Raw genomic sequence first — 18,116 nt, forward strand, 5'->3', positions numbered from 1 at the left:
TGGGCTCCCTCTTCCTCGCCCCATCTGGCTGTGCTTGGCATCCCCTTCATGCTCCCAGGTCTGGCATGTCACTAAGCCTGCTGAGGATGACAGAGACCTGTAGATGAGGACAGGAGGGGACAGAGGCAGTGGGTACAGTGATGCACTACTTTTGGGGGGACTTCTAAATGGCCTAATGTCAGAAAGGCATTGTTGGGAGATTGTGAGATTTAATTGCAGCTGACTTTGGGAGGGACATCCTGATTTTATTTGAAACATCTCACTGCAAGTTTATCTCCTGACTCCATCAGCCCAATAAGCAGGCCTCCTCTTATGATGGAGATCATCTCCCCTAAACCAGAACACTCATCTCTCTCTACCCCCAAACCCCCTTGCTGAGAGAACTATCTATTCCATTTTAAAGAGATCTTCAGCAAAGGAGAGTTATTATCTCCCAGTAAACTGTGTCATTACCGCCCGATGTTTATTTTAAAACAAATTTGGGAAGAGGAGAGAGGAGAATGAAACAAAAATGTCATTTTCATATCATGTTTCTTTAAGTGGAAAAGCTTATCCATGACTTTATGCAAATGAGCAGAAAGTCCCACAGAAACATTCAGATGGAACTGATTTTTCCACTTTTCCTTGAGCCCAAGAAGCTGCGGGGGACAGCACAACACCTACTGAAAGCAGGGACTGAATGTAACTAGGACAACAGGAAGTAGTGACCAGCTAGAAGTTTGCCCTGACCTGGTTACAGATCTTATAAAAGAAAGCAGCTGGGAAGAAATGTGCATGTCCAATAGGTTTCACTATTAAAGTTTACACAATGTGGAGTAATCAGCGAGCTGGCTGGCTACCCAGATCACATGATTATGTAGAAACATGAAACTTGACTATGTGCTCGAGCAAGTTTTACTTCTCCCTAGCGCAGGGGTGTTTGCCAGCAGCCTGCACCTCGGAAATTAGACTCAGGCGCCTGGGACCCTTGGCACCCAAGGCTTACCATGCAAGTGCTGCCCCGGAGGGTCAGGGACTACTGACCTCGCCACTGAACGGTCACCGTGCCTCTTGGGATTGCGAGAAAGAATGGACAAGCTTAACAAAATAACTGTCCCTGCCAGTCAGAAGTTGAGGTAAGGTTTTCCCCATTCAATACTTCTTCTCTCTCTCTCTCTCTCTTTTTTTTTCCTTCGATGATCTACTGCATCTCAGAAATACTGAAATATCCTGGAGTACTTTGCTAGTTCCACTGCAGTGGATGACAATTACTGCAAGGAAGTGGACTGGGTTTTTAGGGAAATATATGGGAGCAAGTGGGCTTATTCTGGCTGGCTTTTGCCAGTAATAGATTAAAGGGTAAAGCTTTGGAGGGGCAATAAAAACAGAAAAGGGAAAAGCTTAGATTCTACCCAAGGGAAGCTTTCAGAGTCTGAATACAACAAATCTGAGTTCTCAACCATTTGAGAACCATTGGGGATTCCTACTTCATTTTAAGCATAGTCATAATCATTTGTTGTGGTTTTATTGTCTCTGATTATTTTGGGTGATTATCACTAGTGAATTGGGGAAATCAGATCTGATTTTCCATTGTCCTCATATCAATATAAATGTCTTTTAGAAAGAATTGACCCAAAGAGCAAGAATCAGGAAACTCCTCTGAGCTTTCATGGCATCATGACTTTGGGACATTGGAATTTTTAAATATTCAGTGAGTGTTTTCTATTCCAACTACCATCTGAACTTCAGTTTTTCATGGGGTGATGTGATACAAATTGTAAGGAACTAGAGAATTAGTTTTCAAGACAAAATGTGAGAGAAATTAATCTGGAATTGGCAGAGGCACAGCTTTTGACAGTTAGAATACGGGTCTTATACCTGGCAGGTGCTTGGTAAACACACCTTTGAAACAACTGCTGATCCGGGAACTGGGGAGCGTTGGCCGCGGGCTGCCATTTCCGGAGTGTGTAGTCAAGGGCGGCTGTTAGGACTTGTGCTGACGGGACCACAAGGTACCTGAGTTCCAGCTGGTCTCAAGTTGTTAAACCTTCATAGAAGGAGGGCAGTTAAAGCAGTAGAATTAGTGACTTAAATGAGTATAAGAAGAGAATCGGAGTAGCTGGAAAAGGTTTTGTGGGGAAGATACTAAGCTTCTGAGAGGTGGGAAGATAAAAGTAGTTGAAGAACGAGGGGGAAAGGATCATGTGTGGGAAGATGATGCTTGGACCTGCACTAAGGTACCATTTATTTGTGGGATGGTGAGGAGTTTCCCACCCGACAGAAGCTGGAGTGTTGAGCATGTGGGACCAGACTGTTCCGATAAGGTGGGGCTGGTCACCAAGGATAATGAGGGCTTTAAACACAGGGTGTTGGAGAAGGATTTACACACTGGACATGTCAGACCAGCAGGCTTCCTGGAGGCCAGCAGGGTGGGACTCTGGAGGCAGGGATACTCACTAGGAGGGAAACAGGTGAGTAAGCCAAGCAGCCAGCCTTGTCAGTTTGGGTTTAGGGTGCAGTGGTGGGAATGAAAAGGAAAAATGAGGGGGAAAGACATGCCAAAGAAACTAACAAAGAGTGGACATTAAGGCTTCTCTCAAATGAGCAAGGGAGTCTAAAGCCATAACCTTCAGCTATACTAAACCCTAGAATGTCTTTCAAAAACTCTGAATGGGAATTTAAGAAAGACATTGACCCTAAATCATTTTATGATCCCTCCCTTTGGGACTAAGTCCAACTTGATCACGGGGCAGTTGACGGCAATCTGCAGCGCAGATTATAGTGTGTGGAAAGCCAGAATTACATTTTGGGTAATCAGACATTACACTCATCTGCTTAGGCAGAAGTAATTTTTTTTTTTCCACTTGATTACTCAGTTGTCTTTCAGAATTAGCCTGGGTTGGTAAAATGTGCAGTCTCGACATGGAACTTTTCAAAGAAATGAGATTGTAAACATGATGGATTTAAAGCACCATCTTAAATCTTTCCTATAATTAGATAGCGAGAAGAGGGTAGATGAAATACTCCATCTCTGTGGTTTGTATCCTCTGTCCTGGCTGTTTAACACCAGTCAGAAGGCTGTGCAATTATTTAGCACCAGATGACAACCTGAGTGACGAGCTGTGTTCATGCTCTTGGGTTTAGCAAAGCTTATATGAGAATTTACTCAAACTATTAGCCATAAAAAAATACATCATGGGTGTCCACAGGGGGGACACTCCTGGTCCAATGGGCATATTACCAAGGCTGATAAGAGACTGGAGGCAGAGGAGCTGACAAGGAGAGTGGAGGGAAGTCCACCAAGGAATGTAGGGCAGATGGGATTGGATAGAAACAGGGACTTCTCATGATAAAGGACAACATTCTCAGATGGACACAGTTAGGGATGGGTACTCGGCCTGAGAATTTCTGCTGTGGAAGAATTGAGAAATGCGAGGCAGCTAAGTTGTATGTGACCACAGGAATGTATGAGCACAGAGTCTCCCTTTTTTTCTTCATTGAGGCATCACACGAGTAGGTTTCTCTGTGAGCAGGGATCCATAAACTCTCAGTAGATTCTTAACCATAATCTCCCTCTGGATTTTATAAGGTAGTGGAAATCTCAGAAAACCAGCTGAGATTTAGGTTCTCAATCTTTCCACAGTACACATTCCCGTAACCACAAAAGTTTCTTGGTAGACATTTATAGTGTTGAGCTGTGTTGAATATATCTTTTCATGCTAATAGAGCAAATTTGAAAAGGAAATTTTATATTTTTCTTAACCATCCATGGACTCATCATCTATGCCTGCATATTTTTCTTTGTAGCACTCACAGACACACATACTCGCTTATTTTTTTACAAGTGGAAAAAGTTTTTAACACAATGTAGTCAAGTCTCCTCAACCCTTAGCTTATTGGTTAAAGAGTATGGTAGTTTTCAGCAAAGCTATAATACGCGTGACTTCAGGCAAATTTACTTAATCTCTCTGGTCCTGGTTTTTCAGCTGTTAAGACAGAGATAATAACAGTACTGATCTCATAAGACTACCGTAAGAATTAAATAAACAACTGGCACAGCAACCCTTGCATATGGTGATTATTAGATTAAAAACTGTACTGAGTTAAGATGATTTTTTGTTATTCTTATTAATTCTGTAGGTGTACGATTGATATTCTGAACATAAACATTGATTTACATTGATCCTTGATAGATTTCAAGTTAGTTTCAGTTCTTCTTTCCAGTTATTTTGGCTATTTTACCTGCTGATTCTGACATCTGTGGCATTTAGCTTTGCATGGACAGTAGACGTGACAAACAGCCCTTCCCTGCCTTTGTCTAAGTGGTTAATAACACCGTCGAGCATGACAGAGCCCAGTCTTGGGTGTCTGGCCCCACTGCCAGGGCTCTCATTGGGGGATCCCACTTGTTAGACTCCGGGACATAGTCATGTCCTTTAAGTCCTCACCTGGAGTTTTCTTTGCTTAACTTTCCAAGTTCAATTCTTCAGAAACAAATCCCCTTTACACCTTTCTGCACCCCTCTACCCCTTCTTGTTTCTGTCAATGGCATCATCCCCAACCCTAAGTCTGACTCATCCCTCTCTCTGCACCTCTATTCCCCAACCACACCCTGAAGTCTTTCCTTTATAATCAGCCACATGTACTCCCTTTCCCACCACACCATCGTGGGTAGCCCCTCGTCTCCCTGGCGTCCTCATGTACAAAATGAGGAGTTTGGAGCAGACAATTCCCAAAGGTCCTTTCAGCTCTGATGCTGTATGATCTGCTAAACATGAAGGCCATGTCTGACATAGGTTACATCCTTTAAGGTGACCGTTTTATCCCATGACCCTCTGAAAATACTTCTTGGGTGAATTATCAACTTTCTTGAGATAATCAGGTTTCAATCTATTTTCAATTTTTTCCCTTACTGGTTTGAAAGGTGTCTATCACTAAACATTGGGATCTGGATAGCATCCAGATGTGACCATGTGGATAGTAGCTGTGATGCAGCTAATAGGAAAATGCAGTTGGAGTCATTCCAGTTGCCAGTTACTTGCTATGGGGCCTTGAGGATGTCTCTCCATTTCTCTCTGCCTCAGTTTCCTCAACTGTCAAAACTGGAAATGCGTTCCCCAAAGATTTGTGGAGACCAAGGGAGAACAACATGGTCAAAATGCCCGGGATGATATTTGTCACATGGGCAGTATAACAAGTAATTAAAAGTAAATGCAACAACCAGTGCTTCAACACACCCATCACAAGTGACTGCTTGCTGTCCCTCTTCCTACTCACAGCAATGGCTCCAACCCCCTCTAACTGGAGTGGCAAACAAAGCAAGAGGCTGCCCAGTGGCTCGAGGTAGACAGAACAACTCTCAAGCACACATGTGCCTTCAGGCATCTCCCTTCTCCTTCTTTAATAAGCTTGGGTCAGAAGCCAATGCTGATGTGGGAGGGCAAAAAGGAAGCTCAATGTCTAATGGTAGAGACAGACTTTTGCAAGATGTATGGTTTCCCTTCTCGTCACACCACCTACCTGTGTTATGTCAGCTGAGAGTCAGCTGGGCCACCTGCGTCACATTGGTGGATAGAATATTCCAGCAAGGGCTCTTTCTTCTTGAGGGCTAAGTACACAGTAGCCAAATCATTAGAAATTTATCTAGTGTATGTGGACTTTAGGATTACCAGCAAAGAAAACTCACTCTTGCCCATTTGCTCTGGGCATGACTTGTGCCAGGAAACCCTAGAGCAGGGTCCACATAGCCCAGACACCCTCTCTCTAGAAGCAGAGGTCACCTATGAGCATGGCTGGACAACTTCCCTCCTCTTCATGCAGCCATTGTCCAAATGGACTATGCAGGACTATGATACTAAGTTTCCAAGGACTGAACACAATTACCTCCCAGCCCTGTCTCTACATCACTGCTCACTACCTGTTCCCAGACCAGCTGGCACCATACCCAGTAAAGGTATTTATAATCTCTTGGTTTCCTCCAATGATGACTGACCTCCTCTGTTCTGTGGATAATTTGTTAATTTGGTCATTTTCAGAGGACCTTACTGTCACCTCATACAACGACAGCAAGAGATGTAGGCCTGTTAAAAACATGAATATGGAAAAGAGAGAGAAAAATTAAATGGCAGCCTATTAGAGGGACACTGCAAACCTCGAGGTTTTTTTTTTTTTTTAACTTAATAGCTTAATAAGAAGGAAGCTTGCCTTCCCCGCAACATAGCAGCAGCATTTAATCAGAGGCTTTCCAGCAGGGACAATTTTGCCCACTGGAGACTTGGTCATCACAACTGAGGCTGCCACTGGCACCTAATAGGTAGGTGTTAGGATGCTGCTAAACACCCTAAATTGTGCAGGGCAGTTCTCACCACAAAGAAATATCTGAGCCCAAATGTCCATAGTACTGCTGGTTCAGACCAAGTGGAATGAATTCTCTCTAGAACAAGAAGCACGTATTCACTGATATGATCTTAGAGTGGCTGTGTATTTAAAGTTTAGAATGTGCAATAATGTCTTTACCATTGATGTGGCTTCTGCTCACCAGAGTGACTGCCCTCTGTCTGGGATGGTTTGGGTGAGGCATGCATGGGGGGACAGGCTAGAGACGCTTGGGCCTATAAGTTGTGTTTAAAAAAAAAAAATCAGTGTCAAACGAAACTAGATTCCATGAACTACATGTGCCATTGAGGTCTGCGTCAATCTCCACCTCTCCTGTGTAAAGAAGTGAGAGCAGCAAGTCTTCCGACACAAGTTCATCTTGGAATGGTCTCTGTCTCCTCTTCTGTTAATAAACCAAGTGAACCTTGAGTGGAATTCCTTAATGTTGGGACAAAACATTCAATTATAACAGGGCTATTAAGAAGCCCAAGAGCTTGTGGGTCTGATCCAATGGCCAAATTCTGGATAGAGGTGGACATGCTGTGCTTGTTTTGAAGCAGAACGTGTTGCCCTGAGGTCCACAGGATGAATGCTACCTGATCAAAGACAATTCAGGGGTGGAAGGGAGATGCCCTCGGATGTCGATCATTTGTTGTCTTCTCAGTCATGTGAAGATTCTACAGCAGTGTCTGGAGGCACGGATTTGGAGCAGTTCTCCATCAGCTGGGATGGTTTGGGCTGCCCTGTTCACTCTCTCTTCCCTGGTCTCCCTGTGGCTGTGGTATATAGATTTTGAAACTGTGGATGGATATTGAGAGTGCAGTGTTTTTTAAGTTTATTCCAGTTCTATTATAAAACAATCCTATATCTCCTCTCTTCCCCTTCCAAATGACTCATGAAAATGGTATTGATCTTATCCAGATCTCAGAAAGAGTTTGCCCAATTCTCTAATGTGTACTAGGGATGGTGAGAGGTGCAGGCCAGGGGCCTGGGATGGGGCAAGGCTGCTGTCTGCTGTCTGCCAGATGTTCAAGGCCGTGCAGGGTCCTCCATCCTGCCTCTGAACAGAAGGGGCTATATAGTGTCCTTGCTCACTATAGATTTAGCCTTGCCAAGAAAACCTTCTAAGTCCCCTGAACCCAGACACCATGCTGTAGGACAGCACTTAGAGGGGCCACCACGGCCTCCCTGTCACATCACGTCTTACACTTTGTGGTTCCATCAGATCTCCTTCAATGTCACTTATCTCGGCCACTCTGCTTCTTTTAGGTGATTCTGTTTAGCCTCTTGGGGACAGTTTAGTTTTCTCATCCCACATACTTTCTAGGTTTCCTAAGTCTACAGGAACCAAGCACAGGCTTGGGGGTTAAGTGGATGGCACACCTGTGGCTCCAGAAACAGGCCCCACCAGCTGATTGGATGGAATTCCAGCCCCCAACTAAGTTCTGCCTCCAGACTCAAGGTGACCCCTGAACATGACCTGGACTTGCTGACTTGTAGGTCCCACCTGACCTCAAGCACATTGTAGGGAAGTGGTTTTTGTGCTGAGTTCTGATGTGGGGGCATGATTACTTGGGGCCTACAGCGACAACCTCTCTCAGGGAGTCACACTTCCTGCCTGTGCCCAGCCTCATTGGCTCACGTGTTACCACCCCCAGGTCTCCACCCATCAGTAAGCAAGCTTGTCTTCCTTCCCACACTTGCACTTGTACCACTGCTGAGGGCCGTCTGCTCTTCTCCTGCCAGCCCTTGCTCTTCCTGGTTTGGCCCACCCTCTCCTGCCCAACCTGCCTCACCTCTTCTGAAAAGGTGCCATTGGCAGCTTCATGTGCAGGTGTCTTTTTGACTCCTGTGTTTTCATCAGTCTTTCACAAATGCCCCATTTGCCCTCAGTCCACATGGTTGTCCAGTGCTATTTTCAAAAGCAAGACAATGAAAATTAGAGGACACATTACATCTCCTTGCTGAGCAACATTCTCTGTTTTCTACTTTCCTGAAAAAGGATCTCATCCCAAGGGACATGTCCCTGCCAGCCGCACCCCCCCACCTCCAGCAGGCCAGCAGTGCCCCAGACCTGCCCCAGGTTTCATCCCTCTCCACAGTGTAGGGAACACGCAGCAGAGATCCCCGAGTCTCCTGGGGGTATGGCCATGTGGTAGCTCCGAGCCCCGTGTTCAAGAGCCCTGTACCCCAGGTGATGGAGGTTGACTGACAAGGGCTGAGAGCCCACCTCTGCGGCCCCTTTATTTCTTAGGTAAGAAAATCAAGGCCCAGAGAGCTGAAGGAGGCTGTAGGGCTTGTTTCTGCCCTCACCTCCACATCTGCTTGTGAGGACCAAGGAAGGGTAGGCTACGACCACTTTTTTTGCCTTTTCCCTGAGTCATTTACTGGCCAGTAAAACATCCTAGCTTCATCTGTGTGCTATATTTCCCTAGACACATTTTTTTTTTAAATGAAAAACAGCTAACGTATTAGAAAGCCCAGTGAAACCAGACAGAATCGTGTTGTCAGTATTTCAGGCTGTTACACGTTTCTAGGTCCAAACTTGAATTCCATGCTGACTCAGACACGTTTGGTGTCCTACTGATACATATTTTTCAAGGAATGCTCCCACAATAGTTCATGTGATCTGAGAGTGAGGTATAATTATAGGAGTGGCGTTGGTCTTACGTGTGGTTTACGTGCACAAGACCAAGGTGGCATAATTTAGAAATACCCAGGAAGGTGTTTTTGCTGTACTGGAAAGAATCTGAACTTCAGTCAGAAAGACTTGGCTTCAAATTCTTGCTCTGCGCTTACTAGTTCATGGTCTTCAAGAAGGTCATTTATTGCGTTTTAGTCTTGGCTTTCTCATCCAGAAAATGGGAATAATAATATGTCATCTAGCACAGGGTGTTGTAATGGTAAATATGTTAAATTTAGGGCATCAGAGTGCCACCTACCCAAAAATCCCTCCTGGGCTGGGCCTTCCTGACGTCCCATGTTGCGTCATTAGCAAGGCATCCATGTGAGTTCAGGCAGCACCTCGTGGTTCAGAGTTAAGCATCACAAAGTGTAATAGGTTCCAACAATAAGCCACTATCTGCCACTAACACCCAGGCGGGAATCACTTATCTGACAGCCAGCTCAGACCAAGGGGGCAGAGCTGTGTCCCTCTGCCTCCCACACAGAGGGTGGCTGAAAGAATGGATCATTGTTCCAGAAAGTAGTGATAAGAAAGAAAGAAAGGTCAGAGGAGGGAGACCACACCTAAGTAAAGGGGATTCCCAAGAGGAAGCCATGACTAAGGGTGCTTGGAATAGAGGAGCCGACTGGAGCTCAAACACAGAATGAAATGTCCTGCCCCTCTCGTCCCATCCCCTGTTTAATTTTGCTATTGTCTACTTTATAGCGTTACTTGATTCCAAGTACAAAAGGCTACAGGATGAAGACTAATCTTTAAAGCACATAAAGGTTATTAATGTTTATACCCAGTACTGAACAGGAGGGGACTAGTCCTTTTATTTTTGTGCCAAAAACTATAATACACTCAAATGCAAACATGAGAAAAAAAAAATGGTTCAAAAAGGAAAATGGCAAATGTGATTCGACATCACTGGGAAAGTGGACCCTCCGCATACATGTGACTGTTTTGCCTTTTCAACTGTCTGCTCAGAGTCCTCTTGTTACAATGTCCTCTTGTTACAGCCCCAGATGACTGGGCTGATAAATGCTGGATAAATGCCGAAAACAACCTCTCAATATGAATGATTAAAATAAGAGCTATTCATATAAAAACCTCGCCGTTAAATAGGGGGTGAAATTGTGCTTTAAGGTTGGGAATGACAGTTTTATGGGTGTGGAGTGTCCTTTGAGGGTGACAGCGGTGGTGTAATAGATCTAACTCCATGAAGGCATGGAGCATAGACAGGCGCAATTTTCTTCCCTCTCCCCCCACTTCCATGCAGTAGCCTCGGACCACAAGTCCTTGAACCACATGAACCAGATTTCCTGCATGGGAGGCAGCTGGGAACAAACAAGGTGGATATATAAAGGGAGAGGGAACAAAAGGGGAAGGAACTTGGAGGTGAGATGTGGAGGAAAGAGAGACATATGGGTAAGAGTCCTCAGAGGACTCCTGGTCATTGGCAGAGACAATGACAGCCGCTATCTTGACTTCATGTTGGATGATGTGGTATATTTTTAGTTTTGGCTTTCTCCTCTGACCCAGCTCTCTGCCTAAGTCCTTTCTTGTGGTTCCTTGCTGGAAGAAGGTATCTTAGACTTATGGCTTTCAGGCCTCAGTGACTGCACTTTAGGATGAGTCTCCTGGCTGCACATTTGACCAAGAGTTCTTTTGGGAACAGTCTGCTTCCTTTGCCTTTGTGCTTGCAGATGGTCGAATCCCTTTCAAAGCATGCACCCCTTAACTGGTTTGGGGTCCTTGGGTGCCCCTCTGTTGCACACTAACAGGGGTTACACAACAGTGCTAATTTATCAAGTGCACCGAGTTGGTAAGCTTTATATGTATTTCACCACAGAAAAATTGGTAATGAAATTATTTTCCATACTTACCACAAGAGTGTGTTTTGTAGATCCATAATCATATTTTTGTGATATATAAAATTTGAATATTAGAGCTTTTTAGAATGTATTATTGATCTATTTCTAGATGACTTTTAGAACTACATTGCTCCCCTCCACTTCAATGCCCCCACAAGATGCTCCTCAATATTTCTTTTTACTCAAAATCCAGTGAAATGAGCTTGAGTAGGTCCAATTTTTTCAGTATATGTGAAATATATTCCTTAAAATCACTCTTCACTTCCTGAACATATCTAAGCTCTTAGTTGTAGAAATCGATGACCAGCCTGGTGGAAGATAATGTTCCATTGTACCATGTATCTAGACTCATGGGTCCAGACTTGTTTTTCCCCATTAAGGTTAATTTTTAAAAGAACAGGCTCAAGTTCTTAAAACACATTCATTTTCTAGAATTACATAAAATTGCCTTTTCACAATTTCCTGAAACACTTAGAATTACTTCTTTGTCATTTGGTCTTACAAATTTGAGACTCATCAGTTACTCAGGATAAACTTCATGCTAATGGAAGAGAGACTGTGAAAATGGTAAAACTTCAGCCATCAGCACCTCAAAGAACAATGAGCACATCAGAGCAGAGATGGGATTAAGTAACCTGACTTCCAGGCCTTCCCAACCCAAGCGCCCTGTCACTTGTACCTGCAGGTGCCTCCTCTAATGCTTTCAGTTTTCACAAACTGCTCTTATCTCACTTCAGGAAGAAGTTTCCCTTTACTGAGTTCCCCTCTGCCATGTGGATGGATGAGAGGACAAGCGAGGTTTGCTTGGTGCAAAGGGGAAGGAAAGTGTGGGATCCCCACAGGCCACAGGCTCCAGCCCCTGAAATCAGGGCGAGAGGGCACTGTGACAATTCTGCTCTCACATGGAATGGCAAATCTTCAAAGAATTTTTTATTTTATTTTATTTTTTTTAAGATTTATTTATTTACACATACAAGAGCTGGAGTACAGGCCAGAAGCAAGGGGGGGGGGGAGGGTGGCTGAGAGGATTCACCAGAGACAGAGTGGGGAACAGAACAGGCAGATTGACCAAAGTACACTGCTGAGGGGAGCAGTGGGCGAGTCAGGAGAGGTCTGCTGCACCATGTGTGTGGCTCCATGGCTAGCTGGGGATCGAACTCGTGCTGCAGAGGCTGCGGACAGCTTCATAGGTTGTGTCTTAACCCTTTGCACCACCAGGAAGGCCCCCAAAGAACTTTTTAAAGTGAGGATAGCACAGTTCCCTGTCCTCTCCTTAGTCCTGGGGGGGTGCTCCCCCACACCTCCTGCCCCTGATAGGGTAAAGTGCCAGGATTTTCTAAAGGATTCAGGATATTAGTAGGATCACCCCAACTCCTGGTTGTGTCAAGTCAGCCCCATTTCCATCTGCACAAAGCCCAGATTGGCAGTTTAGACGTGTCAATGACTGCCACAAAACATTTGCAGCTCTTGGTAGGAAAAAAGAAAGAAATGGTAGAGGTTCTGGAGAAACATGCAAATTACTTTCTCTGTTTCATGGGTGGTTAGTAAGAGACAACCCAGGCCATGAGGTGCCCGAGTATGAGGGGAACATACTCCCAGCTCTCTGGGACTCCTCGGTGGCCTTGGGTGTTGAGAAAGGACACATGGGGACGTGGTGCTCCACCTCCTTCCAGCTGGATTTGGCCACTCTACTTCTGAGCATGTCTGGGGCCCCCAGGGAGCCTCTTGAACATTCCCTCTGGCCACCTGTGGGCACTGCTCTCTCTCTCCTCCTCCTTCTGCCACTGTCTCTTCCTCTTTTTTCTCTGCCCCTCCCTAAAGACTGAAACAGGCCCCAAGAGCCCATGCTCTCCCCAAGCAATAAGTGTGAACTGAAGGACCCATAGCAGGGCAATGGGGTGGGAGGGGGCACGTGGACCTAGCGAAAGCTGCTGGGCTGGTTGAGGGCCTGACTAGACTTCTTCTCCAGAGGCAGAAAGGAGGATGCCCAAGGGACAGGGGGTGAAGCCAGTCACCTGCCCTCATGAGGGGCCAAGCTGACGCATGTCAGTGTGAGTCACCCAGGGGCGTTGGATTAGGGGCAAATTAAAGAACTCTGAGCAAAAATCTATGTGGGTTCATACATGTAAACCCATACCCCTAAATCCTATACAGTGTTTTAAACTAATGTTACCTCAATAAAAAAGATATGATTAAAAAAATAACGAAAATTTAAAAAATCAGGGTAGTCACAATGGTGTGAATATACTAAGTATATTTGACTACATAAGTGAATTGTATGCTTAAAAACTGCTAAGGATGGGCATTTTTATGATGTGTGATTAATTCTTATCATGACTAAGTTGCGATCAGAGGCCCTAACTGCTGAGGGGGAGGGCGAAATGAGACGCGGACTGCAAAGACCTGGTGTGTGGCACATGCTCAGTCAGTGCTGGCCGCTGCTGTGCTTGCTGTTGCCAACCTGAGTCTGGCCAGTGGTCTGGCTTCCTGGACTTGGACTGTAGCCATGACTCTGGGCTGAGACATAAGAAAGTGGAAGTCACAGTCCCTGCCATGGAAAAACTGGTCCTCTGGCAGGATATTTGGGCCACATGTGGAAAGGGAAAGAAGAGGGAGTGAGCTCTCTGGGCCTCAGTATCTCCATCTGTGAGTGGGGCAGGAGTGCCAGCCACAGCAGCCTCCTGGGGCTCTCCCAGCATAGAAAGGTTGGGCAAAACTTCTGCACCAGCTCTGCCGTGAACTCACTCTCCAGAAGGAAGCAGTCTGGCTGCCAAATCTGCAAATCTAATTTTAACAGCAATGATGCTCCAGCAGGCTGGAGGAAGTGGGGCAGGAGGAAGCTGGGTCAGGATGAGAGGAGACTGTGGGCGAGGGCAGAGGAGGGACTCCAGTGGGCTCTGCTCTGTGCCAATAACAAACAGAACAGTCACCAAAGAGTGGCATTCGGCTTCAAAATGACCACTGGTAGCCAGAGATATCAGCTTGAGCAGAAATTATCCAAAAGGAAGATATTTTGTGTGATTCAGATAAACCCGTGTGTCTGCATCTGCCTCTGGCTTCAGAAACCACCTCATAGGAGATAATGAGGCAGATAGAACCTCTTTCCTGCACTGCCAGGGTCAGGGCTGGTGTTCAGGTTAGCTCTGCATTCTGCAGCTGCCTGGCCCATTGTACGCTCACTCGGTGTTTGTAGAGTAAATAAGACAAAAACATGTGCTGTATAAAGCAAATCATACTACTAAGCTTTTAGGGGAAGGCCCCAAATCAGCACATCAAGATGAATATTTAATGTAATATTTTTTAATGAATGCAAAAATCCATGATACAAAATATTGATATTTCAAATGAAGACGGGAGTAGTACTGCTGATCATGTGGCTTCACACTCCAACATGGCACTGTGTCCTAGCAACATCGTCTTGGAGGGCTGCCAGCCTTATTGCCATCGATTTCCCTTCTGCCAGCTGAGGTCCTAAAGCACACTTGTGATGTTACTCCCCTGCTCACACTATCCCACTGTCCTGGGCTCAGGAGACCTGCCCTCATGTTGGCCACCAGTGTTCCCATGTCCAGGCCCTCATCCACCCTAATCACAACATCCCTGAGTAAAGAAACAGAAATATAACATACTGTAAAAATGAAGAATCACCTCTTAAAAGAGTGGGAGAGATTTTAAATACCTGACAAAAGGGGACGTCAGCCAAAGAATCAGCAGACCAGCGGTGATGGTTGTGTTTTCAAAAATCCTTTCACAGCATGATGAATGTCTTCTTTCCTTCTATATACACCAAGGAAAATGTTAGAAAAATTTCTCCTCTGGATTGATTTTGGAAACATCTAAGTTGGAGATATCAAGCCAGTGTGAGGAGAGCTCAGATGTCCTAAGGCAGCCCAGCCAAGAAAATGTAAACATCTCACAGGACAGAACGGGAAGCCAGCTAGGGGTTCTAGAAGCTCAAGGTGAGACTGAGTAACTCTTGGCCAAGACAAACCCTCAGACTTGATTCAGCAGACCCTTGATTCAGCAGTGCCTGGTGAAAGCTGAGTCTTAGAAACATCAGCTGAAAAGAGTCCAGATAAACCTTCACAAAATGGCTTGGAGGTGCTTGCTGACCAGTGCAGAGTTGCCCTGGTGTGAAGAAGAAGGTTTAGCCTTAGATCTTGGCTCTGAGAAGAGGACCAGACCCAGAGATACCGACAGGGAAACACCAGAGCTGGACCCAGCGTCAAGTTGTGGGGATGACGAAAGAGGAAGGACTTACCTGCTCTTTTTGTTTGCAGAGAGTTCTTTAATTTGAGACCTTCTTTAATTCATTCCTAAATCCCAGATTAAACAGGGATTTTCTCTGATTAACATTGCTTTTTCATTCCATCTGCTTTGGAAAGACAGAAGTGAATAAGATATATGCTAATCCTGCCCCTTCATGGTGCTCTGGCGTATACTAAGGAGCTAAAAAGAAGTCAACTTGTTTTCTGATGCTTTTCTTTCCCTTTTTAAGTTTGAAAAAACAGATTTCTTGCCGATGAGCCCATCTTTTAAACCATCTCCTCTATTTGATAAGAATTACTGAAAAAGTATTTTGTAAAGTATGCATTTTCTTGGGCTACTCTTTGGGTATCTGGCCAAAATACCCATGTGCTGCTGCCTTCCCGGAGCCCCTGGCCTGGTGGAGCCTGCCTGGATTGTCCTGCCCTCCACCTCCCTGAGGTTGTTCTCAGCCTGCAGATGCATTTCTGACAGGCAGTCATCACCTGTGGATTCCTCTCATCTCTGGGAACTCTTAGCTAGTGGTCTTTCCTGGAGATCTACAAAGATCTAATCTGGTCTGGTAATACTGCCAGCAGTTCTCAACCATGACCACATATTGGATTCACCTAGAAGTCAATAGCCTGGATGGAGGCCTGGGCATGAGAATTTTTTTTTAAGATGTATTTTATTTATTTATGCATACAAGAGCTGGGGCACAGGCCAGGGGTGTGTGTTGGGCGGGGGTGGTGGTGAAAGGATTCACCAGAGACAGAGTGGGGAACAGAACAGGCAGATTGACTGAAATACACTGCTGAGGGGAGCAGCAGGTGAGACAGGAGAGGTCTGCTGCACCATGTGGCCGGGGATTGAGGAAATCGAACTTGCGAAGAATTATTAAAAGCTCCCAAGTGATTCAGATATGTTGCCAAAGTCGAAACCGCTTCTGTAGTCTAAGATGGAGAAGGATAGAGACTGCCCACAGAAGGAAGCTCTTCGCTTCCATTCAGAAACTTATTGAAGAAGGCTGGGCTGCTTGTGTTCAGTTCCTGGGGCTGAAGTCCCTGCCCTGGTGCCAGGCTGCCTGGGGACAGAAGACAAGGAGATAAGTGATATCTTTGTGCATGAACTATATCTGTCAGAGCAGAGGCAAAAGTAAAAGCCTGGTCATTGGCATCCATACTTTGGCATCTAATTCCCTCTGCTCTTTTCCCCTGTTGAAGCAGGCACGGCTCCCTAGTCTCTAACTCCTGCTACCACTCCTGCTTTCCTGGGGAAAGTGTCTGAGTAAACCTTTGGCCTCCCACTGTGGCTTCGTATTGTCCTTACCTCCTGTTTCTCACGTCTTTGGAGGATGAGTGACAGTGAGGGCAGGGCTGTGGTCATGCCTTAGCCCTGACGTCACAGCAAACTGTGACTCCATTTTAGAGACTTGCTCCAGGCGGGTCCAGCCCCTTTTGGACTGTTACAGACATGAGGTACCTGTTCTTCCTGGAGACTTTCATCTCCACCCTGCAGTTTTTGCAAACTAGGACTCCAGAAGAAAACATACGACTATAAAGTAAAAATATACAGGCCTAGGGTTTTCTAAATCAATAAGGAGAACAGTCAGAAGTCGCATATTCCAGTAAAGCACACGCCCATACTAGGTTATCAAATTGACCGCTCAGCTGTCTACCTGAAGCCTCACCTGCCTGCCCTCGGGTAACAAGGGCTTCAGCTTCCCAGAGAGGGCATGTCCTTTATTTGGACACAAGTAAAAGGCCCATGGTGGGTAAAGGTATGAGCTGTCACAGCCCAGCTCAAAGTGTGGCCCCACCACCTGGGAACTTACAAATGCAAATAAGCTGAGCCCACCAGGAACCTACTACCCAATTAGAAACTCTGGGGGCTGGGCCTGGCCCTCCTCATTTCAAAAGCATCCAGTGGTTCTGGTTCATTCTAGTGTGACAACTACTACTCTTTCAGATTCTAGGGTATGCTACTTATTTGAAAACTGCTGATAACTTTCAAAGAATTTTTTTCCTCCCTCAGTATTTTCTGGGATCTAAATCTGTTGAGATCCAGGTTTAGCCAGAGTCACCCTACACCAGTTTGTTGTTATGTAACTAAGTTTGTTGACATTAATTCAAAAGCTTGAAATCTTAAAAAAAAAATTGAAGAGGAGATAATAAAGAATTTAACTTGGTTTATGGAGCTATCATAACTATTAAAATTGTCTATATGATCTGCTCACCATATTAAAATGTGAGACTGTTTAAACACGGCATAGCCATATATTTGAAATATGTTAGATAAACCATGTTTATTTTATTTTGTTAAATGAACATGGCTATCTCTTTACAACTTTTAAAAATGTGAACATTTCAATCTTTTAATCCTTCCATAACCATGGGAGCATATTTTTGAAAGGAATAATCAAAGTGAAGCTGTTTTATATGTTATCTACTTTCACCTACACTTATTTACAACTTATCTCAGTAAGACAACTGACGTCTAAATAGGGAGCAAACTCTTCCCCATCGTGTGGTGTGTCCCTTTGCTATTGCATATGCTGCAGGTAGCAAAGAAGGAAAAGTGCCCCCCCCCCCATAGAGCCAATGCCCCAGGGGAGCAGCGGAGCTGTACATCATGTGTGCAGAGCTGACAGAATGAGCCCAGTGCCTGCACATCTTTTTTGTTTGGATGGACACTTTTTCCAGGTGACAGAAGTTACCTGGTAACAGCAGTAACTGAGCAGATTGTGTGAACAAGATGCAAAGGGAAAAGAAAAATTTTAAACAGAACACATATCATTTATGCAACAACTCGACAATTTACTATAATTATAATAACTTTAATAATCTGGTAACAAGTAATTAGGAAATGCCAAGAAGCAGCAAATATCAAGTTGAGTAAATGACAAAATTGCACCAGATTTTTTGCAGCGATTTACATGTTTAATCTACACCTATAGCAAAGTTGCTTTTACAGAT

General features: G+C 45.0%; 1 protein-coding gene across 6 annotated transcripts in view; it reads left to right on the forward strand.

The window, feature by feature from the left end:
* Positions 1–1,068: 1,068 nt before the first annotated feature.
* Positions 1,069–18,116, forward strand: part of BLNK (B cell linker) — a gene marked incomplete at both ends in the record, with an annotated part of 59,158 nt that continues 42,110 nt past the window's right edge. For all 6 annotated transcript variants that reach the window (XM_084245099.1, XM_084245102.1, XM_084245100.1 and 3 more), the window contains one exon: positions 1,069–1,115. In XM_084245099.1, coding sequence (XP_084101225.1) covers positions 1,069–1,115 — 47 coding nt within the window. The remainder of the gene's footprint in view (positions 1,116–18,116) is intronic.

The sequence above is a fragment of the Talpa europaea genome, assembly GCF_964194135.1.
Source record: "Talpa europaea genome assembly, chromosome: 10".
NCBI classification, from domain to species: domain Eukaryota; kingdom Metazoa; phylum Chordata; class Mammalia; order Eulipotyphla; family Talpidae; genus Talpa; species Talpa europaea.